Genomic DNA, 27,918 nt, shown 5'->3' with positions numbered 1-27,918 from the left:
CCGGAATTGCCTCTGTGCTCCGTGGTGATAAAGACCGCATGAAGGGCTGAAGTAGAGCGTGGGGGATAAGGGGGGGTAGAAGATCGGTGACGGCGGAGTTTAGAGAGAGAGAACCCAACGACCAGCGGAGGGAAGGCAAGAGAGAAGAGTCGGGCGTGGCGGGCAGAGTAAGAAGGGGTAAGGGTGAAACGGGGGGAGAAGAGGATCAGGAGTCGGAGGGGAGTTGGGGCGGGAGTCCCGAGCCGTCCTTGGCTTTCTCCTGCCTAAGGCTACGTTGCGGACCATCGTCACTACACTTTCATTGCTCTGATTTGTTTCGTCCTGATTGGCGCTGTACGAACTGTGCTATTGCGGCCCAAAATGTCCAACCCCCGAATACTTCTACTCTCTTGCCATACCGGATTGACCGCAATTCTCTGGCAAGCCCCGGCATGGCGCTACTGTACGATGCATGCGATCGGGCAACGCGGCCAAGCCCAGATCTCAATGACGCCTGGCTACATTCTTTAGAGTGGTCTACCCCAAGGGATATATGACTACTACATATGCACGACCGGCGAAGTATACGTCGTCAACGTGGGCTTGGCATCTTCCCGCGGAGTGGAGATGCTGCGCCGCAAACGGAGAGAGAAAAAAGGGGGCTGTAAGCATCCGGCGAGTACAAAGTATACGCAATGAGGAGAGGATGCTGTGGTACTTTTGTATATCGATTATTCTTATGCAACCCTCTTCTCGTGGTCCGTTATCGTGGCAAACTCCCACGCTGGCCAAAAAGCGGGGGAGATGTTGCTGTTGCCTTGCCCCTAGCTCCATACCCATCCGACTTCTCTAACTCGTGGAATCCTGTTGATGACCGGGACGGAATCCCCCAATTCCGTGCTGTTCTCTGCGGGCGTGCAGCCAAACGCAACAAGGCCGAACTTCAGGCCAAGGCGAGGGCTCGCACGTGAAGCCATCGTAGAAGTATCCCTGGATCCATTCCATCATCGGAAGAGCATATCATCACTAGCATGTTGCGAGTCCCGTGCGTCGCGACCACTAGAATAAAAAATTGGTCGTAGTAGACAGGCGCGGGAATCATGGATGACGGAACTGCACGCTCATACGGGCACTCCGAGACAGGTCTGGCGCGAAATCGGCTTCATCCCCCTCGGTTCGTCATATGCGTGTTTGCCCAGACCCTCAACGCCCAAACACGCAAATCAAAAGAGTCCATGCAGTCTCATACTCATGCGTTCTTCGTGTCCCGGATAACCTCGCCCTTGACTTTGGCCCAGTCGATATCCGTGTCGATTTTCTCGTCTACCTCCCCACAGATCACAACATTGTCACCGCGGATCAGATAGAGTCCGTGCTCAATCTGCGATGAAGGCTCGTCATCTTCGGGAGTGCGGATGATGCGCTCAACGGTATCTGTGAGGACGAGGTTGGTGAGTTGGTCGGTCGAGAGCAGAGTGCCGAGAAGCGTTCGACCGTCGACTGTGAGGATGAGGACTTTTTCTATGGGCGTAGAGTGACATTAGTGCTACGCCCACAGATCACAGATGCACACGATATATCACTCACTGTTGATGTACGGCTGGAGGGACATGATGGGTGAGTTGTGTTTCGTAGAGGGGGGATGATCCGATCAAGACTCGCTCGCTGTATTCAGAACAGATGTACCAGCTGGTCGATGTCAACCCGGTAAAAACTGCAGGCTCCAGGATGGGGTGCAGCCGACGTTGATGTTTCAATGCGTTCCGAGTAAGAGAAGGTCGCTATTGCTCAGCTGTGCTGGATCGTATATGCCGGCGTAAGCGTAATAAATGGGTCCGAGGGAGGCTAGATGACACCCGCATGAAATTTTTCCAAAGGGCAATCAGAGCCGTGTCAAAAAGGAATCGATCACTGTGCTTGGGTGCAAGGCAGCCAGCACGCCGTTCGGGAAGTCCAGACAGCTCCAAGGCAATGCTGCTGTCGAAGTGGGGTGACCAATTCAATTGTTTTTGGGAAGGCTCTTCGTGACGAAGCTCAGCAGCCGTGGGACTCGGAGCTGTCCAATTGACGAACCAGGGTCAATTGATGGTGGGATTGCAGTGACGGAGCTTGACGTGAGGATCGCGGTCTTCGCAGATGTTTGCATTGGATTGACATCCAAGTCACGTGATCAGGTGGTTGCGCTCAAGTGCACTAATCAGTTGGAAAATAAAATAGATGGCTTAGGCAGTAGTAGGGCTTCCATAGGTAGGTGAAGTTGTTACAAATTCGGAATCACCCCTATGCTCTTGGTCTATATCATCTATATACCAACAAATGTCGAAGGGGCCTCGATTAATTGTATGTTTTGATCAAATCACCATCCGATGTTCCAGGCAGCTGAGTAGCCCAGTTGTGCTTCAGGCGCGCCCATTGGTCTGTGGTGCGGGAAGGCCCACTTGGGCCGCCCACGCAGACCACTCTCGCACCCCATCAAAATCGATTTTGCCCTATGTTCCCATCGCATGCAAAAGCCGCTACGAACCTAAAGATAGATCCTTTTCCCTAAGATTGGTGCAAACGGCATGTTGGTCGGTAAATTGATTTCTAGTTACAGCCTTTTTACACTAACGTAGCGGGTTCTGCCCACCGAGTCCTATACTTCTTTAAGAACCTGTTATAGCTATCTTTGCGTGTAATTTGCTGTGTATAAGGGGAGCCCTGGGTAGCAAGGGCTCTTAGGGGTTTATTTGATAGCATATAGACCTGAATTATAACAGGAATTGTGGATCGTGCCATACTCACTGGGCCTAAAGATGCGCAACTCACCATATGCCCTATACCAAACCCCGCGATCATAAAAGTATTTGGGGGGGGGGGGGGGGGGAGGGGTGAAAGAATCACTGGGAAGCCTGTAAGGCTAATGCTTATAGGGGTATGGAGGCTAACGGTTGTGGGGGCCATGGTAGCAACTGATCCCTCCAGTATTCTTAGGGGAAGGTACAAACTCCTGATTCAGACCGGATCAAAATGCCCTTTGAAAGCAATCCTTAGTTTGCCGAAATCGCAGGAATGCAAAAATCGAGGATATAGTATTAGGGCGACGATATGAAGAGTGGCTACTAATAGTATTCTTGCTACAGGTTTTTAATGAAATTTACACAATCAGAACATATCCAGGTACAGGAAGTGACCCATTAAACCATATAGTATATCCCACTCCCCTGTCAACCACCCTATCAGCTGCCCTACTCGCTTCTCATGTAGCTACCCTCTGTCAAGATATGTGTCTAGATTCACCAGCAATTCATAGTCCTATCCCTACAAATAATTATATATATACGCGCTGGTGTATCTGTGTAACTGATGTAGCGAATTTCTGCCTACCTAGTCCCATAAGGGGAGCACTGGGAGGGCTCCTAGGGATTTCCTTTGATAGCACACCGACTCAAATTATAATAGGAATATGTAGTGGTGTATATGCCATGCCGAGGGGGCCGAAGGATGCGCAATTTGCTCCATAACATATTCCACGCTCACAGAAATATATGGCAGCGACTCAATAGACACCTTCGGCAGGCGGAGACACCTCTTACATAGTGTGTCTTCGCAGTCTCCGCCAGTTTTACTCCTAAACAGGCAAGAAGGACGAAGACGGCCCCATCTTCGTGGGTGGGCTTTTAGTGGGGCCAGATCACTTTGCCTGCGAAGATAGGAATAGTGTGACACTAATAATCAAATATAAAGGGCTTTCCTCCACTATCATCTATCTTGGATGGACAGTTTCCCCAAGCCTGCAATTCAATTTTACTTGGAAAGCCAATCGTTCACCCTGTTATACCTCAATATATCTCAAACAACTCCGCACTTTCCTCTCAATCTTATACCGCCACGATGCGTCTTGTCACGATCCTCGGATTCACCGTCGCCCATTTAAGCATGACTACAAACGCCTCCCTTTTCCGCGCCAACGTTTTTAAAACCACGGATTGTTCTGGGGACTGGGAAGTCCTCCAAACCCACGAGGAAAATTACTGTTTCGCGGTTAGCGGACAATCATTCAGTCATATCTCTTCTACCTGCCCTTCTAAGGGAACGATGAAAACCTGGTCGGAAGACACTTGTGGAGGGTCTCATGCTTCTTTCTATGCTGATTCGGACACAAACACAACCTGCCAATCTATTCCATTTGGTGGTGTCTCAATTGAGCCTTATTCCGAGGGCCCGACCATTATTGCAGCATGAGAGTCTTTCAAACCGGCTTTTTGTACAGAGAATTTTTGTTTTTTTTTCTGCACTGTTGTATCCTGACTGTGACTGCCTGAGGTTTGCAGACCGTCGCCCCGGCTATACAGATAGCTTGCGCGCGCTCTGTCTCTCTCTCCCCCTTCGTCTCTCTTATGTATATGACTGACGTTTCTGACCACTCCGTGTGTTCTCCTGCGTTATTATGTCCTTTTTGCTATTTTGCAGTCTAGGAAAGAGAAGAAAGACGATGATATAGGAAGCTTAGGCAGGAAGGATTGAACTGATTATACGAACTGAACTATTGAGGAATGACCACCTGCCCTGTTTAGTGAATTGCGGCGTGGGTTTCATTGCCGAAGCGCACAACGCTGGAAATCGGAACTAGATGTACAACTCGAAAGGAGCTAGCCTTTCTATGGAGCTCATACGGTCAGACTGTGACTAATATTTTCAGCAAAGAAGCGCCGCAAGTCAGATAATTCGCAGTAATTTATTATGCCAATGTATGCTTCTGAGCCACAATCCTCTGAGAAATTGAAAAATCCAACACAGCCGTAGTTGGCTTTTTTATAGCGCCATTGCTCCCTTATCCACTCAGGGCAAAGAAAGCAGTGGGAATAGCCTCTAGAGGCCATTGGGCCATGAAGGCTTCCCAGCTGACGGGCTTGACTTCCGCGTACCGCTCATTGTCTAGATCAGTACCCAGCATGGTCTGACCATTAACCCAGTAGTAATAGAAGAAGCTAGTGGAAGATTGAGGGAGTCAGTATGTTGTTGTAGAAAAAAGGGAAATGCTAGTACATACAGCGGCATATAGCTGTACATATTCTCCGGCTCCTTCTCGCGCTTCTCGTGCATAAGCTTGTATAAGTCCTCAAGTGACCCTTTGCTTTCCAAGGTGGGCTTGATTCTGTACACCTTTTCGAAGGATACGGCGATTTCTTTGATGGTAGCTCGGCCACCGAGGTCTACAAGACGTCGTGAGCAAGCAAGGAACAAACCAAATGCCGGACAGGTACTAATAAACTCACACTTCACAACGCCAGTGGTATTGGGATCCACGACAACCGCAGCGGTAAATTCTGCGGCGTTGTCGTAGGTGGTTCCCTCCATCACTTCGTCGCCCGATCCCCAAAATCGGAAGGTCTGGGATTGAGGGTCATAGATGTTGAAGAATGGGCTGAAGATGGGCTCCATGAATCCTCCAATGAGAATGTGGACACCCTGAACCTTCTTGGTCTCAACATAGGCCTTGACATGGATCATTGGGTCCTTGGGGAACAGCTCGCCAAGCTTCAGCTTGGTGTAGTCCAGGGCCCAGTCACTGGCGATGTAACGAGGTATCTCGTACTCATCACAGGCATCGATCAGCATTTTCTGACCATCCACCATGAGCTTATTATCGCCGAGGTAGCAGCACACGATCACGTCGCAGCCTTTGGCAAAGATGCTGATCGCATCTTTACTGAAAGCATCGCCTTGGAAGAGGGTGACTTGCGATGACGAAGAAATTGCTTCTGGCACTTTGCTGGGATCACGGCAGTATCCGCGAATGGCAACCTCAGGACGCTGAAGTAGGTGAGACACCAGACGCTTGGCAAACTTGCCAGTGATTCCTGCAATTCCAACAGTGATGGCCATGGTTGAATAGGAGGTGAGATTGATGATATGCAGTGATGAAAAAGGTGTGTCAAACATGAGATGACCAGCATCTATCATTCTATTTATACTTAGTACAATCCTATCCCGGTTTCCCAATTTTGTCACTAACTGATAATAATAATACGGCTCCAGTCCTATCCCCGACTGTCTACAATGAGTAATAGATGCCCGCTTAATCATCTCGGGCGGTAAAATAAGCCCGGGATCACAGCTATTCGCCTCCCATCCGGTCCGTACTTTCGATGGTATTAGTCACGGTTGACTGCACACTGAATTTGGAGACAAGTTGACGTTGCACACATGGCACTACAACTGAAGGGTTGGAGTCTACTGCCCCCTTCTTTTCCTACATGGCCGTAAAGATTTACTAAGAGTGCCTTAAGACTCGAAACTTCTAAAAGCGTAATAAGTAAATGCGTAAATTTGCTGTAATAAGTATACTAATAATACCGTAGTGTGATTCGATAACGAAGCTATGACTGGGTCCTAACGACAAATGCCTTAAGATGTCAATGACTAGTGATAATGTCGTTTATTCAGGGTTCAGGTTGAATTTGGGCACTCCTTTCATTTCTGCAACGGTTCACAGGATTGGTTCACATCCCCGGGAGAAAGATTCTAGCCTAATGACGAATGTCTACAGGACAGCCATTGGGTATGGAGCGGTACCAAGCTTGGTGGTTTCAGTACGGATCAATAACCGGTAATTTAACGTCGGGCTCAAGAAAAGGCCGAATGAATAATAACTAGTTAGTTATATCTCTACCGGTGACGTCTACTTCATTGCCGGGTCTAAATCGGCTACAGGGTTCTCCCCAACATAACTGGCTGATGACCAATATTTATGGGTTACCTTGGGTGTTCTCAGAACCTCTCTTGTCTCATCTCAACTGGTGATGATATAAGAACGCTGAAGTAGCCAGGAGCTGGGAGCTTGGGTCTTAATTTGGAACAACTCTACACAAGAAATCGAGCATTGGCAAACACCACAGACATGACGGAGCCCATTGTGAAAAACCTCGCCGTCCCGAAAGCGTCCTGGATTCTAGTCACTGGCGTCAATGGCTATATTGCCTCTCATATCGCCAGCCAGCTCCTTCGTCTTGGGTACAATGTCCGCGGCACCGTTCGAGACCCTTTCAAAAGCAAGTGGATCGAGGAGCTATACAAAGTGAAATACGAAGATTGCAAGTTCGAACTGGTCCAAGTCGAAGATGCGACTCGTCCGGGTGCATTCCATGATGCAATACAAGGTAACAGTTATCCATGCAGGAGCAGCCTATCCGACCCTGCTAACATATCTGCTTCATATTCCAGGGATTTCAGGTGTAGCTCACGTAGCAACGGTTTTTGGTGGCACCCCAAACATTATCGATAGTGTGATCGATATGAATCGGAATCTTCTCATCACGGCAGCTCAGGAACCGACAGTGAAACGATTTGTATACACGTCATCCTCGGAGGCTGCTGTTTACTCATCTTTCCTCGAGCATGACGAGATGAATTCAACACTCATCACCGCAAACACTTGGAATGAGAAGGCAGTGGAGAGAGTCCGAGGTGGGATGTTGCCTCCCACTCCAAAGGGAGGATTCGACGTCTACGCTGCGAGCAAGACGTTGGGGGAGCAGGCAACCTGGCAGTGGGTGCGGGAGTGCCAGCCGGGTTTCGTGGTCAACACAGGTATATTTTCATCTTCTCTATCTGCTCCGTCAGGATATTAACTCGTTTCAAAAGTCCTGCCATCCCTATGCTTTGGGCCCTCTGTCGATCCCAAAAATCAGGGGCATGCATCTTCATCCGGTTGGCCCGTGGCAATCTTTGGAAATGAGTTTCATAAAATTTGGCCTTTCCTCAAATACATCATACCGACTGGTGAGGCGTTTTCATGATAGCCCTATGCATTGTGGGGGATTTACTAAATCCGAACAGGGGCCTACTTCGTTGATGCAGAGGATGTTGCCCTACTCCATGTGGCAGGCCTCATCAATCAAGACGTTCGAGATGAGCGTTTGTTTGCATTTGGAAAGCCTTTTACATGGAAAGAGATCACCCAAATCTTCCAGAGGGATTTTCCTGATCGTGAATTTGACCGTGAGCCACTGATGCATCCGGACAGGACCGGAACACTGGAAATCGAAGCAGCCGATCGGGCAGAGCAATTGCTTAGATCTATGGGCAAGCCGGGCTGGTCTACTCTGGAAGCGACTTTGAAGGCGAACGTAGCGGACTTGATTTAAGGCTCAAGCATTTGACTACTATTCACAGCGTTGGCAGAAGAATTTATATAAAACAAAATCCTGAATATCGGACATGCCATGTAACCAAACCCAAGCACTGTATCCATAGATAAATATAGGTAGATGCAGGACTCTTGCAGGATGGAGGAACCAAGACTCGCTCCCAACTGTAGAGCCCGGATCAGTACATGGAACGGAATTTATAAGCCCATGTTTTAGGGAGAGTTCTTTCAAGACCCAAACGAAAATCTAGTACCAAGTTAAAAATTTGTCTCTGGTTCTGGGGTGTGCCCTTTAGAAATTACGTCCATCTCCGAATACTCCAGAACCATGGCTAGAGTTGTCTGTAAGAATGCTGTTTCCGCCGCACCAGCTAACATGATTCGAGTTTGACTGCAATAAACGCCAAATGTAAAACAGATAATTATCATACAAATAGTTCATCCAGGACGATCTGTGATCGTAGAAAACTACCACGCGCGATCCCCAGATTCAACATTCCCGTCATCCACCCTCACTTCAAAAAGGCACTTTCTTTTTCGAGCCAAGTCTCGAAGTTCTTCATCGAAGGGTTGATCTCGCGCAGTCTCTGAATATCGGCCCCATAACCTTCGTCATGGAACCATTTGAACATATAACCCATGTCCTTCATGGCAGCCATGAAGAAAGAGCAAATTGGTCGGAAAGTCATCGGCAACTCTTTCCCTGTTTTGCGGGAAAAGATTTGCGCCATTTGCTCCAAGGTCAGTTCGTCACCCGCCAAAGAGATCCCCTTACTCTTATACTGCTCGGGGTTGAGAAATGCATACGCCGCAAAGTATCCGATGTCACTTGTAGCAACGAGTTGAAGCGCCTTCCCTTTCAAAGACATCTTGAAACACGTCGCAAAGACCTTGCCGAAGAAGTCCGGGGTCAGATTTTCGTAGAATGCCACGGGCCTCAAGATGGTCCAATCCATCGCACTGTTTTTGGAGTGTTCCACAAGATAATGCTCAATGTTGTGCTTCTTTTGGAAGTGCGGAATCTTGGTTGGGTTGCTGTATGAACGGTCCTCACCACCACGGTCCACTGAGCTGTAAACGAAGAACTTGACATTGTGTTTGAGGGCCTCATCGACTATGGCTTTGCCTTGGATTTCCTCGGAACTGTTGCCAATGGCTGCCTGAGTAGCAAAGTTAGCCTTGTGGGCTCCCGTATGATAGGACATACTATGGCGAGACGTTAAATTACCTGCACACTGTACACTCCCCAGATCGGGTTTGAAGTCAAGCTCTGCGCCTTCTGAAAATAGCGCCCGGGTGATCCAAGTCCCCTGCAACCAGCTTGATGCTGGGGGATAGACTCTTGAGTTTTTGGGCTGACGCAGATTCCGGATTTCGCGTGATAGCCAAGATCTCGAAGGGGGCGTTGCGGGAGATGAGACTTCGAATGAGCGAGCCTCCTTGCTTGCCCGTCGCACCTGTAATCAGAACGGCAGTCATGTTATGAGATGGGGAAATAGTGAAAGGGGCGGAGCTGAGTGGATGGTGTTTCACGCAAATGGGGAGTGATCTTTATAGTTGATCTATGGAGATCCACTGAATAGAGTGATGATTAATCCTCGGCGCTCGGCGTTTTCTGACAAACCTAATCCGACTGACTAAGCCCGCGCTCGGGGTTGATTTCAAGCCCGTTGATGATCACAGCATCCCCATCTGAGCTGGACACCTTTCAACCGCGCGAGCTAACCAGTTAGTCTGTCGTCATGACGCTTCGCCCCCCACCCCGACCGGCTTGGGGGAAGTGCCAACTGATCCCTCTTCGATGAGAATGGTTGATCCGCGAGATCCGGCCAGGACCCCCGGCGATCTCTTCGTAGCTGTCACCGAAGCACCCTTGGAAGTACTTGCGGGGGCAGGTTTTCTTCAGTCGCATTAGCCTAGAGGTACTTCAAGCTGCTGTCCTCTTTCTCACTTGCCTTCGCCCCCAGGAGATTCAATCTTCGTCTGGAGCATGACAGCCGCTGTCCATCGCATGGCCCTGGGACTGGGACTTCATCCCGCGGAACCGTCTTCGGGCTGAGCCCCTTCGAGATTGAGATGCGTCGCCGCCTCTGGTGGCATATCTACCTGCTAGACTCGCAATCATCCGTGCTTCACGCGATTGACCCGAATCACCGAGATCAGTTATGATAGCAAACAACTTCCCAATAAGCTCGGACATATTCGCCGAGTCAATCAAGACAACCCAATCCTGCGTGGGCTTCGGCGAAATGACCTTTTGCCTGATTCGGATCGACGTGATCGTTCGGTGTCGGAATCTCCCGCTGAATGGTCATAGCGAAAGCGGCCCTAAGGACAATCAATGTGATTCGTATCTACTATAGAACGCTTTCATCACTTGGAGCAAATCCACGCCATCTCCAGGAGCGCCTATCTCCGATCTTGTGATGTATCAGTCCCCTTGCAGTGGGCAACAGCAACCATCATCCGGCTCGCACTTGCTCGACCGTGGCTGATGGTCCACTTGTCGTATCTGTCTATGGCACCATGGCCCCTACCAGAGCAATGCGGACTTGCCATCCTTAATTTGACATCCATTTATTTCAAATGGAATCTTTACGGGTATTTCTCGTCCCCGATTGCCGAGCATTTGTCAGCGGAATGGAAACGGGCTATTTTATCTTTTTCTTTCTCTCTTGCAAGCTCGGCGTTGAAATAGACGCCGGGGCCGGCTTGGTTTGGAATCCGTTCGGCCAATAAGCAGCCCCTGACCATAGATCACCACGGCTGTCTCTCAATGCTTGTATGGAATAAATATACAGACCAGGGCCGGCTCGGCTCCGTCTTACCACGATCAAGTCGAGACCTCGCTGGGTGATTGCGTACATGTCGAGAGACGCAATGGAGATGACGGATAAGAACCGGCCACCGACCACTGCAGAAGTGACGCAAAGCTGCTCTGATTCCACTGGACTGACCGACCATGAGGTCCAGTTTCTTCCATTCGGCTCGAGACTGGTCGTGATTGCCATCAGCTTGATGCTGGCAGTGTTCTGTGTCGCCCTGGACAACACGGTGCGCCATGGGTCTCTATCTCTGTCTGAGTTTATTCCTGATACTAACGACTTCCTATAGATCATTGCGGTAGCCATCCCTAAAATCACCGACCAATTTCACGCCCTCGATGACGTCGGCTGGTATGCCTCGTCCTATCTTCTCACTACATGCTGTAAGAAATATCCTTTGCGTCTGGGATGACCTCGCCCACATGATGCCTCAGCTAACTGAGCGGCCAGCGTTCCAATTGCTCTACGGCAAACTGTATGCCCTCTTCAATATTAAATGGGTTTTCCTGGCAGCTTTATTTATCTTTGAGCTGGGCTCTTTGATCTGCGGCGTCGCGCCAACTTCGACGGTTTTGATTGTCGGACGAGCCATTGCGGGGCTTGGTAGCGCTGGCATCTTCACGGGAGCACTAGTTACGGTGGCTCACATCGTGGCACTCGAGAAAAGACCAATCTTCTTTGCCCTTATTGGCGGCGTCTACGGAATCGCCTCTGTCGCAGGACCCTTGGTACGTGTCCCGCGTCCAGCCCTGGCCAATATCATTGGCAGACCATTACTGACAGACTCCATCAAAGATGGGTGGTGCCTTTACCGACCACGCAACATGGCGCTGGTGTTTCTATATCAATCTTCCGATCGGTGCCATCACTGCGATCGGACTCTTGACCTTGCTGAAATTACCCCCGCAGGGTAAATCGCAGAAACGTTCCTTGCTGCGCATCATTAGGGGTCTGGATCCCCTGGGGACCCTCGTGTTTGTGCCAACCATTGTCTGCGCGCTGCTTGCGCTGCAGTGGGGTGGTATCGAGTATCCCTGGTCGAATGGTCGCATTGTCGCGCTTTTTGTTGTCTTCGGTGTTGGTCTCCTTGGATTCGTCGGTTTGCAGATAGCCATGAGTGACGATGCAACGGGTGAGTTTTGACATCGAAAACTTAAACACTTCAGACTAACCGCCAAAAAGTCCCCGTTCGGATCGCAAGGCAACGTTCCATTTTGTTTGCCTCGTTATTTGCTTTTTGCATTGGTGCTTCATTCTTCATTATGATTTACTATATTCCCATCTGGGTGAGTCAAATCCTGGCCCTTTACGCCTTTAAGCCAAGACCGCTCAGTCCACTCACAAAACCTACCTCACAGTTCCAGGCGATTCGTAAAGTCAGTGCGGTCCATTCCGGCATTGACTCATTCCCCATGATCCTCGCCAACGTCGTCGGAATCATGGTCTCGGGCGGCCTCACTACCCGTTTTGGCTACTACGCGCCCTTCTTCATCGCCAGCAGTATAATCATGTCTTTGGGGGCAGGCTTGGTCATCACGTTTACGGTTGACATTTCCCAAGCCCGGTGGGTCGGCTTTCTGTTTCTCTACGGACTGGGTGTGGGCTGCGGTTTCCAACAAGGCGGCGTCGCTGCTCAAGCCGTGCTTCCGCTCTCGGAAGTGTCCATTGGCACGGCGATCGTCATGTTCCTGCAGATGCTGGGGGGCTCGCTCTTCACCTCTGTCGCCGAAAGCCTCTTCACAACCAAGCTGGTCAACAATCTGACTGCTCTGAACATCCCCGGCCTCGACCCGTCATCCGTCGTCAATGCCGGCGCCACTGGTTTCAGGGACTTGGTGGCAGCAGATCACTTGCCCGAGGTCCTCGTGGCCTACAATGAGGCTCTGGTGCGTGTTTTCCAGCTGTCGTTGATCATGGGCTGTTTGAGCATCCTGGGTGCTGTGGGGGTTGAATGGCGCAGTGTCAAAGAAAAGAAGACTGATGCTGTGGCTTCATGAGGGGGTGGTCCCGGGGCCACAAGGTGAATTGAATGGGATAATCCACCGTAGCTCCATTGCACGACTTAATATTGAATTGTCTTTGATTTTGTGCAAGACCAGTCATAATGGATGGCCGTCCACGGGCACCCAGGCTGGAAGGAGGAATATGGGGTAGCGTATATTTGATGCTAGAGATATTGCGTTGAATAAAAGTTCACGTTTCACACTACCCTCGCATCGTGTAAAGCATCCAAGTCGCCCTGGGAATAAACGAGCTTGATGTTGAAATTGACCACGTCTGAACTCGCTTTTCGAGAGGTCTCCAAAGTCCCCTAGTAGACGGACGTTGCCCGGGTGTTACTGACCGTTAGTTACTGAACTAGAGCATCGGGCCGACCCAGATGGGCATAATTCCGGTTCGAAGCAAGCAGAATAATAGACGGAAACGCGAGGAGGCCACGAGAGATTGATGAGATTGACGTGAATTTTTCAAATCCAAGACTTCTAGAAGTGAGATGCTTGGTTGTAAAATAGGATCCTCGCTGAAAAGAGCTCTACGGTCTCAGGACCCATTATAAGACTAGCGATTCGGGCAACGTTCTCGGCCATATCGCTCGAGAGCCCAATGCCAGCTTCAAGGCTTCGGATGAAGGTAAAAGACTCTAGCCGCCATCGCATCAACCCACTCTCCGGATTGTTGGAATGAAAAGAAGTGCCAGGGCAGAGCTGAAGGGACTTGCTTATTCGTAGTTTCTATTCGCTTGTGACAAGTTACGAATTGCAAGTGACAAATACCATGGAATGCATTCCAAGGCAGAGCAAGAAAGACTTGTATCTTAGACAACAATCGTACTCCTACAGCTGCTGGAGGGTAAGATAGACAGGAGACTTACCCACCGCATTTCTCCCAACATCCCAAGGTCTCCTGGCTCGACATCACGTCGTGAACGACCTAGTAAATGCCCGGAATCAAAGAATATCTGACGCGAGCTTGGATCTGGCGATATGCATCACCGTACTGTGGGAGAAAATTATCGTTAGGAACCATCCAGCAGAGATGTTGAGCGGTGAGACGTACTCTTTGCAACAGGTACTCGTCCAGGACGGGCACTCCGCGGGTAGCAAAATCACGAAAGAAGAAGCCGAAGGTCGTGGCGCCCCAAATCAGTCCGCCGCAAGTCAAGGCGTATGCACCACGCCAGAGGGTGTAGGCACCGTAATTGATGTTGGTGGCGAGCGAAAAGAGACCCCCACCGTAAGGCTTCCCTTTGTTTTGGGGATCCCGCTTGAACGCCATACGTTGGAACTCGGAGACCGCCTCGATCACAATTCCCATGGTATAGAGACCCAGCCCGAGCGCAATCTGGGGTGACCGTAGCGAGCGAAGCAAATTGGGCGAGTCCAGGCCCAGTCCCACGGGGGAGGTCAGCATCCACACCGACAAGACGGTGTTGATGGTGTTGAACACCGTGTTGAAGAAGGCAATGGTAATGCCCGAACCGACGTCCATCGCCTGTTCGGAGACGAAGATGATGTGGATGATTTGCTTGAGGCTACTCCCCAGCGCCAGAAGAGTGACCAGCCCATAATAGGGCTGCAGACGGGCGAGCGTCAACGGGCGAAGGACTAGTGAGGCAGGCACGGCATGGCCGCCGAGTGTCTCGATCAGCTGGATGCCCCAACCGCGAGAGAGCAAGCTGTATTGCCAGAACACGTCTGCAGCGCGAAGACCCACGAAGACCGATTTGCCCGCCGGCGATGATTGCTTGACCCGGGAGACATTGTCGCGGAGCTCCGTGGCCGGCATGGTGAAGGGTGTCTGCTAAAGTGCGAGCCAGAAAGGCAAAGGCAGCAATATAAGAGTTATTCGACAGCACGCGCGGTGACTCTTTTCCCTTTTGCTTTGGTGGCGCTCGAAGAAAAATCCAAGTCGCGTCTGGATGGAGTGTGATGAAGGGGATTGCTGGGCGTGACGCAAATGCCGCAGGCAACATGTTGGGACCAGGTCGTTTTTATAACCACCTAAACCATTCCCCCGTGGACAGCTCCAAGGTCGATGTCCACGATGGTGACGCCATGACTGACAAATGTTCGTCTCATCGGCCGCAAACTGAAGGCCGAGGATAAGGTGCTGACCAAGCCATAGGTTTGAGAGAAAACAAATCCAACCTCCCGCGAATGCCTTTGTCACATTGGCAACTGTGCCCAGTCTAGTGTCGCTTGAAAGCTCATTCCTTTCCGGAGGATTATCCATGAAGGATGGCATTTGGCCCCCATGAGCTGGGAAATAAATACGGGGCAGAGCCGCAACGACACCGATCAACCACGCCCAAGTCAGCTTGTCAAAGTCGCCATCCTCCCCGGGTCCAACCCACATCCCTACCACAGCCCCCAACAAGCGCTAAAGAAGTCCGGCGCTGGGGCTCAAGCAATGACTTCGTCTGCCAATCGCAGTCGTTCGCACCGCCCGAAATATCTAGGGGTGTTTAAACAGCCCTAGCTCTCGGCGCTAAGATCAAAGAACGGCTGTTGAGCGCCCGCAGGGTTTTTTGAGCGAAATGATTAGAAGTCGGAGTGACTCATCTTCTCGACTGCATCAAGAAAGAAATGTCCGCTTTTCTGTCAATGTCTATCTTACATGTTGGCGCCTTGCAGGTCGCTGCCGGGCGTTAGCAACTGTAAGATAGAAGCCAAGCGTGGCCATGGGGCTGCCATGAAGCTGCAATGCCTTGAATCGCGTTTCTGCGCCTAGTCCTCTTCGAGCCTGCTGGAGACATGTATCTCTCGACGACAACCAATTAGTCCAGCGCTATGTCTTAGTGGCTTGGCCACAGTCATCTCTCCAACCGGCCTTTGCATGAATTGGGCTGAATAGCCCCCGGGAGGGGCGAGGCGAGGCATGCTAGTGCAGTCGCAGTAGCATCTGAGGGCCATTGCGGCTTAAAAGACGAGCCCGCGCCAGAGAAGTCCGTGCCGCCTGCTCTGTCCTAATCATTTCGTGCTCTCGATCACATTTCCTTCCCCAGATAACCACACCAGAATGCGTTGCATCTCTCTTCTTGCCACCACGCTCGCGGCCCTCGCCGCCGCCGACAGCAGCACCACCACCACCATCGACTACCTGGTGCCCGACTGGGACATTGAAGTCCCCGCCTACACCAGCGTCGCCGGCAGCGTGGCCGGCATCAACGCGGTGGCCACCACCTACGAGATCAAGTGTCTCAGCGGCGCGGACAAGGACGCCTGCAAGATCAAAACGCCCTGGACGCTCATCCAGGGCCCGAACACCTTCAGCTTCACCGGTGTCTACACGGCCTGGTCCACTGGCGCCAACGCGGTCTCCGTGACCCGCGATATCAAATGCTCCTACACCTCCACCGAATCGGCCTCGTGCTCGATGAGCTACAAGGCAACCGGCACCGTGAATGGCGTGTCCAGCTCAACGTCCACCTCGTCCTCGGCCCAGAGCATCTCCGCCACTAAGTATGGAATGCCCATCACTGGCGGTCTCAAGTCCTTCACCGCCCCTCAGGCGACACAGACTCCGAATGCTGCGCCTGCTGCGAAGCCTTTGATTACTGGTGCGCCATTGGCGCTTGCGGTGGCTGCGCTGCTGTAGCGGAAGCTGTTGTTTTTTCTGTTGCGTTGATGATCTTTGATAGGAACCTGGAGGACTGGATGGTCCATGACATGAATCATATGGATTTGGTTCCAAGATTCCGCTCATCACCAGAATATCAAAGCCAAAACCCTGGATTTGATGTTGAGATGTCTATTCCCATGTAATTAGCTCCCTGCAGTCCGTCATTACGGGCCGGCATGATACCCTATATTAGGTAGTAAATCGATCACGTCCCAGCCACTATCTACTTGATCTGCATCATTGTGCTTGCTCGAGATTCTATGCATAGAGCTAGCGCCGTGATCAATGGATGTATAATATATCAATTCACTATCTGTGCCTGATATCTATCGCCCGGAGCGCCCCACGCACTGAACTCAGCCGCTCAGCGCACTCAAGTCCAATGGGACACTGCTACCCCGTCCTGCACGGTACCTGCGTGCGCCGCCAGTGAACGGCCGAGGCTTGGGCAGTAGCCCTTCTCCCTGGAACTTGAATCGAGTGTCGTCGATGCGGACAACGCCGTGGGTGGATGGGCTCCGCGAGGTTGGCACAGGGGATGAGCCGCCATTGGTGAGTGTATAGGCACTGGGATCCAGTGCAGCGTGGGGCTCGTGGGAAGCGGGGCGGGATGGAACAGGTGACGGCCGAGAAGGCAAGTCTTTCGGAGGATAAACAGGAGGGGAAGTTGGCGGAGGTGGTGGAGGAGGAGCCGCAGGAGCTGCAGAAGGTGGTGGTGGAGGTGGTGCCGCTGGCAGACTGGTATTATGCGAGCCTAGCGCGGTGCGAGCAGCTTGGGCGGCAAGGGATGGAGGAGCCGCAGATGGGGGAGGCGGAGGCGGAGGGGTCGGTCGTGCAGGGGCAGTAGGGGGTGGTGGAGGAGCCCGCGAGGTAGTAGGAGGAGGAGCGGTTGGGGGTGGTGGTGGAGGAGCCGCTGGGCTAGCTGATGGAGGCGGTGGCGGAGGTGCAGAGGGCTTGCGAGTTCCTGGAAGCGGAGGAGCTTTGATACCTCCAGGAGGTGGAGGAGGAGCTCTCGGGGGAGGCGCCTCTGGAGCACTCTTCGTTGTAGGCGCGGAGACGGCTGACGGCCTCGATGCAGGTCGTGGGGGAGGCTTCTTCAAGCTGGCAACCAATGGATTGATCGGCGGGGCAGGCGGAGACTCTGAGGATGGTGGAGGTGGTGGCGGTCGTGCTCCAGGTGGCCGAGGAGCTGTAGGGGGCTTGGGAGCTGGGGCAGCAGGCGCCTGTCGCCCGGCTTCAGAGTCGGATAGGTACGGCGAGTCTCGATTGGCACCCGTGTCGACGCCGCCCCGACTGCGGAGCTTGGGCATTCCAGCCGCAAAGAGACCTCCCAATTGAGCTGCTGGCGCGCTAGCTGTGCCATCCAACCCAGACACTCCTTCACTGTTGCTTCGTAATCTATTGGCGGCCGGGCCAGATGGGACAGGCGGCGCGAGTCCAGCAGGAGGAGGCCTCGCGCTGGGAACTGGCGGCGCGCCGCCAATGGGAGGCGCTGCTGAGCCCCCTCCGGACCTCGAAATTTGTGGTGCTGATCGATCGTTGGTGACGGCCTTCTTCAGTCGAGTGCCTTTGTGGATATCGGATAGCAGAGCGCTCTGTTGTAAGAGTCAGTTTCTCTTCACAAGCGGACAAAGCCCTAAGCGCCATCCGTGATACTCAATTTAGGGAGCTTACCCTATCTTTGGCTTCTCCTTTCGACGGCCTGCTTGGTAAATTTGCTGCTGGAGGCGGCGGCGGGGGAGGGCCACCTAGTCCTCCCGGCGGCGGCGGCGGAGGGGGAGGAGGGGGAGGAGGCATATCGACGAGAGCGCGTTAGAGACAATAGAAGCAGCGAGTATAATGATGCATCAGATTTCTAGGAACATCAAGAGGGAACGTTGCGCTCCTTAACCAGAAGGAGGACGAGTGCAAGGCAGAAGGTAAGACGTCAGGGCGAGTACGGGGAAGTGAACAGCGCCGGGGCGAAAGTCTCCGCCTGGAGCCGCTTCTCCTATCAAAAAACAGAGCCGCCTGGAACCACCACCCACCATTTCCCCGTCGACAACGTCATTCGGCATGAATCGCATAGCGCTGAGAGCCCAAAGAGGCTCAAGGCCGCAAGGGCCTATCTGTCAGATCTGCCAATTCTCGAATTCGGCACCGCCTCGTCTTGCTCTTCCTGTTGCGCGACTGGCAGCATCGCCCGTGAGCACATCCTCGAGCAACTTTCCGCGACACTCGACGAGCCACAGCGTGCGATCCCCTGTATACTTGCCGCACGTCTCCTCCCGCCGCTTTGCATCCAAAGCTTCCAGCTCCCAGTCGGTAATCCGAGATATTGCGCAGGAGGCTTCGACTTTGCACCAGTCGGACAAGGTGCCTTCCAACGAGGCCGTGGTGGAGCTGCTGGGGAAATGCCAGAAGATCGCCGAGTCCATAGTCTCGCGAAAGCAGGAAAAAGTCTCAGGCTCATCAGCCACGGAGGAAAACAATGTGATCTCCTCGCTGCTACACATGGAGGAGAAGCGAGGAGCGACTGCGGACCCACGCCTAGCAGATTCCATCTCGCGGATTGCCACTGAGCTCCTCAAGGATGAGAAAGTATTCATCTCCCCGGAGGCACTGGAGCATTACACGAAGATCCAGACTCTTTTGCGACGAGCCGAGCACTTCCCCGAGATTTTCCATCTGTACGCCAACAAGCCAGTTCCCGAGGAGAACAGCTCTCCGGTAAAATACCACAAAACGAATCCCAAGAGTGTCAACAGTGCCGTGCCCGCCGAGTTAGCTGATATGGCATTGGACATTGCTATCTCGCAGAAGAACCTGTCGCTTGTGCTGGCGATCATCGACAACACCTTCTGCGCTCCCGCTTTCTATCGTGCGAAGATCTTCAGGAAGGCCGGCGTGCCCCTCGCTGGTCTGGCTGGTGCACCGGCTGCCTGCTATGCTCTGGCCTCTTTGGCTGCGAGTCTCCAGAACAGCATGGATCCTAGCACAGCAACTGGAATCGCATTTGCTGCGTCACTAGCCTACGTTGGTGGAGTGTCGTCTATGGGAATCTTGGCTATCACTACCGCCAATGACCAGATGGAGCGTGTGGTTTGGCTGCCCGGTGTTCCTTTGCGGCATCGGTGGCTACGCGAGGAAGAACGGGCCGCAATGGATAAGGTTGCCATCGCTTGGGGTTTCAAGGACCCATGGATGCGCGGAGAGGAAGTTGGTGAGGAGTGGGAGAGTCTCCGGGAGTTTATTGGCATGCGTGGGATGATTCTGGATAAGACCGATCTGATGCCGGGTATGGAATAAGCCGGATTTGTACAATAAAATAGTAGGATATGTCTACACACAAGTTGCGACCAAGAGAGGGTATAATAATACCAATAAAAGAGAGCTACGAGTCCTCCACATGGAGATCTCAAAAGTCATCTACAGAAAGAGAAGTGAGACATAGTCGTGAGCTTCATATTTTTTTTGGTCACTAAACTATGACGCCCTCAATATACAACCGCGCAATTAAGCGACGCAGCATCTAGTACAGGCGCTTGGGGGGAGACATGGTAGCCTTGATGACAAGGCTGCCAACGTTCTGCCAGCCCTTCTTGAGCAGGGAGACAAGGTAGTTGATGGCCAGCATGAGGTTGGCAACCAGCTCCTCCTGGGTCATGCCAACGTTGCCGACGGCGACACCAAGGCACAGCACCTTCTTGAGCTGGAACTTGATGGTGGACTTGACGTCGGTAACCTTGGCCTGCATGTCCTCGGCGTGGGAGACGGGGGTGGGGAACTTGCCAGCTGTGGGTGGTGGTTAGCGCTTGTGTCGACGGAAGTTCGAGTAAAGTGTGCCAACATACCCTTGGACAGACCGGGACCGAGCAGACGGGGAATCTGCTTGATGAGAGCCTCGGAAGCAAGGAAGGCATCGTACTTGCGGGCAAGCTTCTTGATGAGCTTCTTGTTCTTGTTCAGCTTCTTCAGGTCATCGGTGGACATGGCGTCGAGGCCGTGGTGCTTGGCACGGTCGAGATCGTGCTGGTCACCAATGACACTGTTGTTCCGTCACGGTCAGCAACTCCACGCTTGCATTGTAGTTGAGCTCCTCCAAAACTCGCTGGCGCTGCGGATCGACCGGTGCGCATCGCGAGACAGGAATCGGAATGTATGGCGATGGGAACGCACCAGATGGACATGCCAGGGCGGGGAACGCTGGGCAGCTTGATGGTGCCAGAGAAACGCTTGTCACGCTGGGGGTCATAGTTCTTCAGACCGATCTGAAGCTCAACGGTCTCGAGGAAGTTACGCTTCTTCTCGTTGAGCGAGTACTCAAGGAGCTGCTGGACATTCTCGCGCACTCCGGCTATGAGGGAGTTAGTACCGAGTGCAGATTGATGAGCGTACGCAAAAACATACCGACTGTGATCTTCGACATGATGGCGACAGTCTTCCAAAAGAAATTCTTATGGTGTGGCTCTGCGCTGAATGTCTTGAAGGAAAGAAATTGGTGTCGCAAATTTCTCCGCTTGTGGGTGTAGTGTGCCGCTAGTCCCGAAGGGGATTAGCAGTGCCCTAGAAAGAGTGCGATGACTCATCATCACATGATAGTCCCAATATGGAAATCACGGAGAATGAGCGTTGATGCAGTAAATTCGCCAAGTAGATAGTTAACAATTCCTGACTACGAAGAGCCTCTAGATTCTCTCATCACGGCCTATTGAGATCAACATCCATTGCAAGCGAAACCACAAGCGATTCTTCGCCACGCCGACCGAGAATCGGCATTGCGCTATCGCCCACTTCAAATCCGACACTTTCGTACATGCGCTGGGCCTTGTCATTTCCAGGTGCCACCTGGACAGTAATAGTGGCGTGGGACGCAGCGAGAGCTTTGGCTTCTGTCCGCACAGCCTGGATGGCAGCTTCAAGCAGGCGGCGACCATGGCCCTTGCGCCGCACGCGAGGCGAAACGAACACGCCGACAACCAAATAAACCAGGTGAGTTCCCCGAAGATCTCTAGTTTCCGATACGAGAGGAATCTGGTACTTCTTCTCTTTAATGAAAACATCCCAAGGTTGAGTCGGGACAGGGCGTCCATCCACAATTTGTGGGGAGAACGGCCCGGGGCCTAGCAGGGTGACGATGCCCACCCATTCCTTGCCCAACAGCTGCTTGAGAGCATCCGTGGAAACATCGGGCTCTGTCGAGGCAGTGACAGCATGTTCATCTTGCGACGGAGTCTCGGCTTCGACCACTGACACAAACGTCTTGCCAGCCGGGTTCTGGATTCGGGAACGCCACGTATCATAGGGGAGTGAAGCCTCGTCCTCATACTTTGTTGTGAAAGATTGAGGATCGGCCAGAAGGCCGTGCAGTCGAATGCCCTTATAGCGTTCTACGACGCCGTCCAGATGTGCGGTGGAAGGAAAGTCTGTTGGGATGAGGACGACCTCTTCTGATGGCAAAGTTGGGGCAGTCATTATGGGGAGGAGCGAGTAGTGATTCAAGATGATCTCGGTCTCAGCGGGCGAATTCTTGGAGATTCAACAAAGTCAAAATATGTGATTCATGAGATGGGGAAATCAAGTCGTGAAGTGTAAGACGAAATATACTTTAGGCGTCCAGGGGCGGGTATGACTCAATTCTGGATTGCAATGACCGCTTGGGGCTGTAGGCTCGGCTGTACAAGCCTCAACACAGCCCTGGAGATGTCGTGCTTTCACAATCATAGGAGTTGTCACCTTCCAAGTTGATGCATCTACTTCTCCCCCCCCCCTCTCTCTACTTCCGATCCAGGAGTCGATCGGCGCCGATTTTATTCGACTCCGTCAATATCATGTACGCGCAGGGAATTCCGAATTACCACGGCGGGTGTAGAGTTTGATAGAGGCAAACTGTGTTATGGAGTGTCGGAATGAGTGTGTGGAGAATCGCATTAATAGTTGATCCATTCTAAGCCCCTAAATTGGCAGATTGGGCGGAATAGCAACTTAGACTTCTCCTTGATTTCAATTGGTCGGGTCCCCTCCTATCCTGACACGGAGCGAGTGAGGGACGATAAAAGGCCAAGTCTCATTTTGTTGTTCCGCGTAAATCATATCCGTCATGATGGAGGGAGGGAGGGTAGTAGGGTCAGATCAAGATTCTGCCAGTCCCAGATCTGATCAAATTGGCCCACGTCCAAGCCAGAGAAGTCACCAACGCTCATGATGGGTGGTGTCCCCATGCCAGGAACCGGATAATCCAACGAGGCCGGGGAAAATATTTCAGCGGCAGCCATCGAGTCCAGTGAAGAGGGCATCCAGTCTGGAGAAATGATATCTGAAAATGAAAAAGTATCTGATTCTGGCGAGGGATCAAGGTAACCTTCAACCGAGCGGGAATTCCCATCGATGCCGGCCGCGGTGGTTGACTTCTTGCACGGCTTGGATAGACTCTTGGCGAGTCGCGTAAGAACTGGGTAGCAGATTGCACCCGTCTTGGTGACCTGGGAGAGCTTCTCTAGTAAGCCACAGGCAAGCAAAATTGCTTGAATGACCTCTTCCCGTCGTGGAAGAGTGCGGTCCTTGTCATGGATTAAGGCCGAGCAGAAGAATGCCGCTGTGTCAAAGATCAGAAAAGTGACCAAGTGGAATTTGGCATTGACTGGAAAGACATAATCAAAGAGGCGCCGCGAGACTTCCATGAGGTGGAGAGCGACATCCACAGCAGTCTTTCGGTGGGCTCGCTCCTTCTCCGAGCTGCTGGGTAGAAATGTCTTGGCAAGACTGGGTTTGAATGGTAACAGCATCGTCATATAGCCTATGGCATGCAATTGTCGACGCTGGAGAGGTATGTAGAGATGTTCCCCATCCCATTGGGTGTCTGGATCGGTTTCTTGGTACGCAGGCGGAAGGGCTTCAAACCACTTGTCTATATCGGACTTGATGGAGTCGGTCTGGGTATCATCAAATGTTCCACCGATGGTGAATTGCCCCCTTGATATGATCTGGCCTAGCTGGGATTGAACGGCAAGATGTATGACGGGGGAGGGAGGTCCGCCCTCTTCAGCATGGCTCTCCAGCTGCATGTTTGGTAGCTCAAGCGAAGAGTAAGCTATATTGATGATCGGAGGGCGAGAAAGAAGCATGGACATTTGCCTGAAATTTGAATAAGCTTTGTTCAAGGCGATTTCATCCACGAGACTGAAAGGTCTTACCAATCCCAACAATATAAGAGGCACCAGAGCCGCCGTCTCATCTCGATGTCGAACTCCGACAGTCCAGCCTTCGAGGAGCTCTTGTGCAAGCCCTGTTCCTGGGCCTCATGAATTGCAGAGCTCATGGCATGCCACGCCTCCACGAAGAGTGACTCTGCCTTGTACCAGGCTCCTGTGAGGAAGAGTTGTTGTATCTGTGCCAAGCCGCCTTTCCCGGGAGGAATTGTGTTGCTCAACTGCTTGGCGGCGTGGTGATAATTCTCTGAAAGAGACTGAACCGGTCCACCTAGCTCAGTCTCCAGCTTCTGTTGGGTTTTTGCATCGAGGTACTGTGCTGAGCAAGCACAGACTCGTGCCAGGAGACATGTGAACTCTGGAGTGAGCCGATTGCCATTTGCTCGATCTGACCACCATGTGACGTAGTCACGAGAGAACATGGGTGGGTAGAGACAGTAGTAGTTGAAATTGGTCAATTCCACATAGCGTTGAATCAGAATGTCTGGATAGATAGATGTCAACATAGCCCCACCAGTGGCAAGGACAGAGACAAACCCGTGTACGGCTTTGGGGGTAGGAGTCGTAAGACATTTTTCATTTCCATGGACACAACTTCTCTTGCATGGCTCGAATGAAGCGAATTTGCCTGGAAAATAATTTAGTCGATGATTGGCGACGTCGCTTGGAGAGGTACGAAGTCTACCGTTGGCACAGCATTTCCAAGAAGCAGATTCTGGTCATCGGGCAAATAACCAAGCACGCGGAGTTCGTTCTTAGCTGTGATAGCCGGCAATTCTGCTGAAGAAATGTGGTCTTGCTCGGACTTGATGTTGATATCTTCGTCCGACGATAACTTTTTGCTACATCTTCTCTCAGCTCAACGTCGGACTGTATGAAGTGCCACGAGTACCTTGGAAGTTCCACCGAACCGAGGGATGTGCGAGAAGGTGGTTTTTGAGTATATCTACAGAGATGTGGTATTTTCCTTGATTGACAGTGGTTGCATGGCCACTGGCGACTGCACTGAATTGACCAGTCAGTTGTGCCTCAGAACCGTAGGGTGTGGGCAGCTTGCCTTTTGCTTTCGTCGCTGACATTCAGTGCATGAAGGGGACGGGCGGATAGCCTTGCCTGCCTTTGGTCCGGCCATCCCTTTCGATGAGGTCAAGTTGGGGATTCTGGTCTCCGTCGCGCGATCCCACTTGGAATAACTAGTTAGCGCCTTGTCATTCAGGCCTCAAGGATGATGTCATCGAGTCGGGCGTCCACTTGATTGGCCACAGCCAAGTATGAATCTACATTATGGCAGTGCAAGACTGCAGTCTCCAGGACAACTATCTCAATGTACTGCCACAATTAGAGTATTATGCATGGGTGTTGGATCTAAGTATTCTCGATGCTTCTAGCTTCTGACGGTATACTACACACCAGACAATCCAGTCCAGCCGTCTCCCTGTCACTATTCTATGCTTAGATCTCCACCGCTATCACCGGGAGTATCACAATGACTAGATAGAAGGTCCGAAGATTATATATTACATAAATTTTGTTTTTTCCGGTGGGCCCTTCGAGCACTAGTCAGATGCGCGCGGATTCAAAAAGAATATCACCATCGTATGAAGGCTGACCACCAAAGTGGCATGCACTACACCCTTGGAATTGTGTCGATGTAGAGACAAGATGATTCTATCAATTTTTCACAATTTTTGCTCTCAAAGCCAAATGAATTCATATGTTCGGATAATGGGGAATTCAGTGCTGCGTATCAGTGTTGGGGTCCACGGGGCCTGGGATCCCCATAGTCCGAGCCGGATCTCTCATCCGGCACTCGGCTGGTAGGATCCCGTCCTCCCGAGGGGCCATGTTGGTCGCGTCCATGGTCATCAAATAAATAGACAAGCAATGACAAACCAGCCATAGCTATTGGACCTTGTTTATGCAGTGAACGCTTCTATTTATTAACCATGAAAATCATTCTGACAGGGTCGACAGGGGGCATTGGCTCGGAGGTCCTCCGCCAATGCCTCGATAACCCTAAGATCACGTCGATCGTTGTTCTCTCCCGAAGGGCTCTCCCCTGGAGATCTCTCGCAGAATCCGAAGCTCAATGTTATCATTATGGACGACTTTTCATCGTACTCCAACGAGATAATTGATCAATTGGCCGGGGCCCAAGCATGTATTTGGTGCGTAGCCCATATTCAGGATCCTTGTAGCGTTGCTGGTGGCTAATCAAGACCAGGGTCCTTGGGGGTCCCGCCTTTCGCTATCCAGATTATACAACCGCCAAGACCGTCAATGTCGATTACGTTGAAAGCGCTGCGATGACCTTTGCGACTGCTCTTGCCTCGCGGCTGCCCAAGAGTCAGAAATTCCACTTTGTTTATGTGAGTGGTCAGTCCGTCGCGCGGGACCAGACAAAGAAGCTCTGGATGTTTGAAGACAGCCGGAAGATCAAGGTAAGCACTCGGTTTTTTCTTTGTTCTCTTGCTTTGATGGTCGGTCAAAGAGATCGCCTCTGACAGTCGATGCCAAAAGGGTCTGGTCGAGAATCGCCTGGTCGAGATCCAAGAAAACCACCCTGAAACGTTTGCGTCATATCTGCTCAGGCCTGGATCCGTGCTTCTTCAGGGCATGGCATGGAAGATTGCGGGCGCGTTGACCCGGCCGATCCAGGACTCGGTTGGCGTGGAAGCCATGGCGGCTGTTCTGATCGATGTGGCGATGGAGGGGTGGGAGAGCCAGGTAATGGAAAACGACGTTTTGAAAGCAAGAGGTCAAGCTCTGTTGTTGAAATAAATATTGCACGCGTTGGTTATGTCACGAAGCAGGGGGATCCCAGGCACCGATCTATATCCGGGAGGAGCAGTGGGGAACGTTAAAGCTTAACGGACTACCGAGAGGCGTGGGAGAGGACACGTCGACCGAAGATATAGATCGTCGAAGTATATGTTCTTGTCGATGGAGTCTGTATCTAGGCTGCTCTGTTTGGGTCGTTTGTTAGTCTGAGACCGTGTCACCTGTTCCTAGAAGATTCCGGGAGTCATCACGATAAATGATACAAGTGCCAGGTTAGGGGCCGAGGTATCCACGATGTCGACCGATCTCCGTTGAAAATGCCACGGGACAGCTTTTTATGATAAGTCATTTTGTAGTTCGTGGAAGACTCGATAATCTTTCTTGTGACAGAAATACCAGACGATCCATTCCTCGAACTATCGTCGAGTCACTGTATATGCCCACTGTAGGCATACATATACGGGACACTGTATACCTTGGAACCAAGCGACGAGCGCCACATGGTGGGCCATTGTTACCATGTTTGGGATGTACTGTAATCCGATGTATGGACACCATGTCCGATTCGCCTTGGTATTAACATTGGTGCATTGATTATTGGCTATCATTCATTGGGCTCGCTCATCTGTCGTTTTGATCTTCATCGATCGCCGTAAGAGGTTAGCACATACAGTAGCCCACAACTGGGAAGTAGGGGAAACCCCGTCTTAGTTATTGAGGCTCTTGGCTGAGTCCAGCGACAGAGATGGAATTTGAAGGCATTGCATTGAGATGAATGAAACGTCTGCGGTCCATGGACTCGAGTGTGGTCTAGAACGGATTAACGGTGGCAAGGTTCTTGGTTGAGATTGACGACATCGTATACATAGCAAGCGACGGGGACAACAATATGGACTGGAGAGACTGGAGAGACTGGATAGGATTTTAGATGACAGTGAGGAAATTGGAAATTGTGGAGCTGGCTAGAGGAGTCGACTGAATAGAGTCAAATAGAGTGAAATAGAGTGAAGTATCGTTCTGGTCGGTATCGCGGGCCAAGATGGCACGCGAGCGGCGACGGTGTCAACGTCGAGTCTTTCATCTCACAGGCGAGTCTGAACAAGCGGTCGCGCAAGGGGACAAGACTGGGGCACTATATGTCGGATAACCTATCAACGGCGGGAATTGGGCCAGATCTGGGTCGAGACTGCTAAGAATAATCCAGCATCCTTCACGGTGGTAATTCAGATACGGGCAACACCGTGTCCTCTTTCTGCGCCAGCGCCGTATGGTATAGTATCGTGCGTATAGTGCAGGACACTGTTGGTGCCACGCCGTTGCCTACCGGCACGAGATAGAAAAGAAGCCTGCAGCGAGGCTCTCCTTGGCTCGAGCAGACTGCTATCGTGGATCG

The 27,918-nt window shown here is 51.8% G+C and overlaps 13 protein-coding genes across 13 annotated transcripts; 5 read left to right on the top strand and 8 right to left on the bottom strand.

Annotated features, from left to right (window-relative positions):
- Window positions 1-1,228: 1,228 nt before the first annotated feature.
- N7459_007189 (U6 snRNA-associated Sm-like protein LSm8) lies at window positions 1,229-1,591 on the bottom strand (the record flags this gene model as incomplete). Its single annotated transcript, XM_056946357.1, has 2 exons — window positions 1,229-1,500; window positions 1,567-1,591. 2 exons carry the CDS (start codon window positions 1,589-1,591, stop codon window positions 1,229-1,231), a joined length of 297 nt encoding a protein of 98 aa, XP_056798356.1.
- A 3,201-nt stretch (window positions 1,592-4,792) lies between these two features.
- Window positions 4,793-5,847, bottom strand: N7459_007188 (NmrA-like family protein; the record flags this gene model as incomplete). The annotated part of the gene is made up of 3 exons (XM_056946356.1): window positions 4,793-4,949; window positions 5,012-5,174; window positions 5,238-5,847. 3 exons carry the CDS (start codon window positions 5,845-5,847, stop codon window positions 4,793-4,795), a joined length of 930 nt encoding a protein of 309 aa, XP_056798355.1.
- A 1,015-nt stretch (window positions 5,848-6,862) lies between these two features.
- N7459_007187 (uncharacterized protein) lies at window positions 6,863-8,108 on the top strand (the record flags this gene model as incomplete). The annotated part of the gene is made up of 4 exons (XM_056946355.1): window positions 6,863-7,121; window positions 7,186-7,551; window positions 7,606-7,743; window positions 7,801-8,108. The coding sequence occupies 4 exons, from the start codon at window positions 6,863-6,865 to the stop codon at window positions 8,106-8,108; spliced, it is 1,071 nt and encodes a 356-aa protein (XP_056798354.1).
- Window positions 8,109-8,622: 514 nt separating this feature from the next.
- N7459_007186 (uncharacterized protein) lies at window positions 8,623-9,589 on the bottom strand (the record flags this gene model as incomplete). The annotated part of the gene is made up of 2 exons (XM_056946354.1): window positions 8,623-9,270; window positions 9,428-9,589. 2 exons carry the CDS (start codon window positions 9,587-9,589, stop codon window positions 8,623-8,625), a joined length of 810 nt encoding a protein of 269 aa, XP_056798353.1.
- Window positions 9,590-10,975: 1,386 nt separating this feature from the next.
- Window positions 10,976-12,932, top strand: N7459_007185 (MDR family MFS transporter; the record flags this gene model as incomplete). Its single annotated transcript, XM_056946353.1, has 5 exons — window positions 10,976-11,164; window positions 11,225-11,318; window positions 11,386-11,663; window positions 11,731-12,067; window positions 12,118-12,932. The coding sequence occupies 5 exons, from the start codon at window positions 10,976-10,978 to the stop codon at window positions 12,930-12,932; spliced, it is 1,713 nt and encodes a 570-aa protein (XP_056798352.1).
- Window positions 12,933-13,866: 934 nt separating this feature from the next.
- On the bottom strand, window positions 13,867-14,721 carry N7459_007184 (uncharacterized protein; the record flags this gene model as incomplete). The annotated part of the gene is made up of 1 exon (XM_056946352.1): window positions 13,867-14,721. The coding sequence occupies one exon, from the start codon at window positions 14,719-14,721 to the stop codon at window positions 13,867-13,869; it is 855 nt and encodes a 284-aa protein (XP_056798351.1).
- Window positions 14,722-15,954: 1,233 nt separating this feature from the next.
- N7459_007183 (uncharacterized protein) lies at window positions 15,955-16,533 on the top strand (the record flags this gene model as incomplete). Its single annotated transcript, XM_056946351.1, has 1 exon — window positions 15,955-16,533. The coding sequence occupies one exon, from the start codon at window positions 15,955-15,957 to the stop codon at window positions 16,531-16,533; it is 579 nt and encodes a 192-aa protein (XP_056798350.1).
- Window positions 16,534-16,913: 380 nt separating this feature from the next.
- Window positions 16,914-18,354, bottom strand: N7459_007182 (putative proline-rich, actin-associated protein Vrp1; the record flags this gene model as incomplete). The annotated part of the gene is made up of 2 exons (XM_056946350.1): window positions 16,914-18,152; window positions 18,232-18,354. 2 exons carry the CDS (start codon window positions 18,352-18,354, stop codon window positions 16,914-16,916), a joined length of 1,362 nt encoding a protein of 453 aa, XP_056798349.1.
- Window positions 18,355-18,612: 258 nt separating this feature from the next.
- On the top strand, window positions 18,613-19,845 carry N7459_007181 (uncharacterized protein; the record flags this gene model as incomplete). The annotated part of the gene is made up of 1 exon (XM_056946349.1): window positions 18,613-19,845. The coding sequence occupies one exon, from the start codon at window positions 18,613-18,615 to the stop codon at window positions 19,843-19,845; it is 1,233 nt and encodes a 410-aa protein (XP_056798348.1).
- A 223-nt stretch (window positions 19,846-20,068) lies between these two features.
- N7459_007180 (60S ribosomal protein uL1) lies at window positions 20,069-20,965 on the bottom strand (the record flags this gene model as incomplete). The annotated part of the gene is made up of 4 exons (XM_056946348.1): window positions 20,069-20,331; window positions 20,391-20,584; window positions 20,716-20,893; window positions 20,947-20,965. 4 exons carry the CDS (start codon window positions 20,963-20,965, stop codon window positions 20,069-20,071), a joined length of 654 nt encoding a protein of 217 aa, XP_056798347.1.
- Window positions 20,966-21,237: 272 nt separating this feature from the next.
- N7459_007179 (GNAT family N-acetyltransferase) lies at window positions 21,238-22,011 on the bottom strand (the record flags this gene model as incomplete). Its single annotated transcript, XM_056946347.1, has 1 exon — window positions 21,238-22,011. The coding sequence occupies one exon, from the start codon at window positions 22,009-22,011 to the stop codon at window positions 21,238-21,240; it is 774 nt and encodes a 257-aa protein (XP_056798346.1).
- Window positions 22,012-22,634: 623 nt separating this feature from the next.
- On the bottom strand, window positions 22,635-24,823 carry N7459_007178 (uncharacterized protein; the record flags this gene model as incomplete). Its single annotated transcript, XM_056946346.1, has 5 exons — window positions 22,635-23,670; window positions 23,730-24,228; window positions 24,282-24,372; window positions 24,430-24,586; window positions 24,651-24,823. The coding sequence occupies 5 exons, from the start codon at window positions 24,821-24,823 to the stop codon at window positions 22,635-22,637; spliced, it is 1,956 nt and encodes a 651-aa protein (XP_056798345.1).
- A 1,021-nt stretch (window positions 24,824-25,844) lies between these two features.
- On the top strand, window positions 25,845-26,525 carry N7459_007177 (uncharacterized protein; the record flags this gene model as incomplete). The annotated part of the gene is made up of 3 exons (XM_056946345.1): window positions 25,845-25,912; window positions 25,969-26,185; window positions 26,265-26,525. The coding sequence occupies 3 exons, from the start codon at window positions 25,845-25,847 to the stop codon at window positions 26,523-26,525; spliced, it is 546 nt and encodes a 181-aa protein (XP_056798344.1).
- Between the last annotated feature and the right edge of the window lie 1,393 nt (window positions 26,526-27,918).

The sequence above is a fragment of the Penicillium hispanicum genome, assembly GCF_028827665.1.
Source record: "Penicillium hispanicum strain IBT 35686 chromosome Unknown utg000006l_segment0_segment0, whole genome shotgun sequence".
Taxonomy (NCBI): domain Eukaryota; kingdom Fungi; phylum Ascomycota; class Eurotiomycetes; order Eurotiales; family Aspergillaceae; genus Penicillium; species Penicillium hispanicum.
Note: the sequence above shows the minus strand (reverse complement) of the source record. Positions and strands in the feature narration are given on the sequence as shown.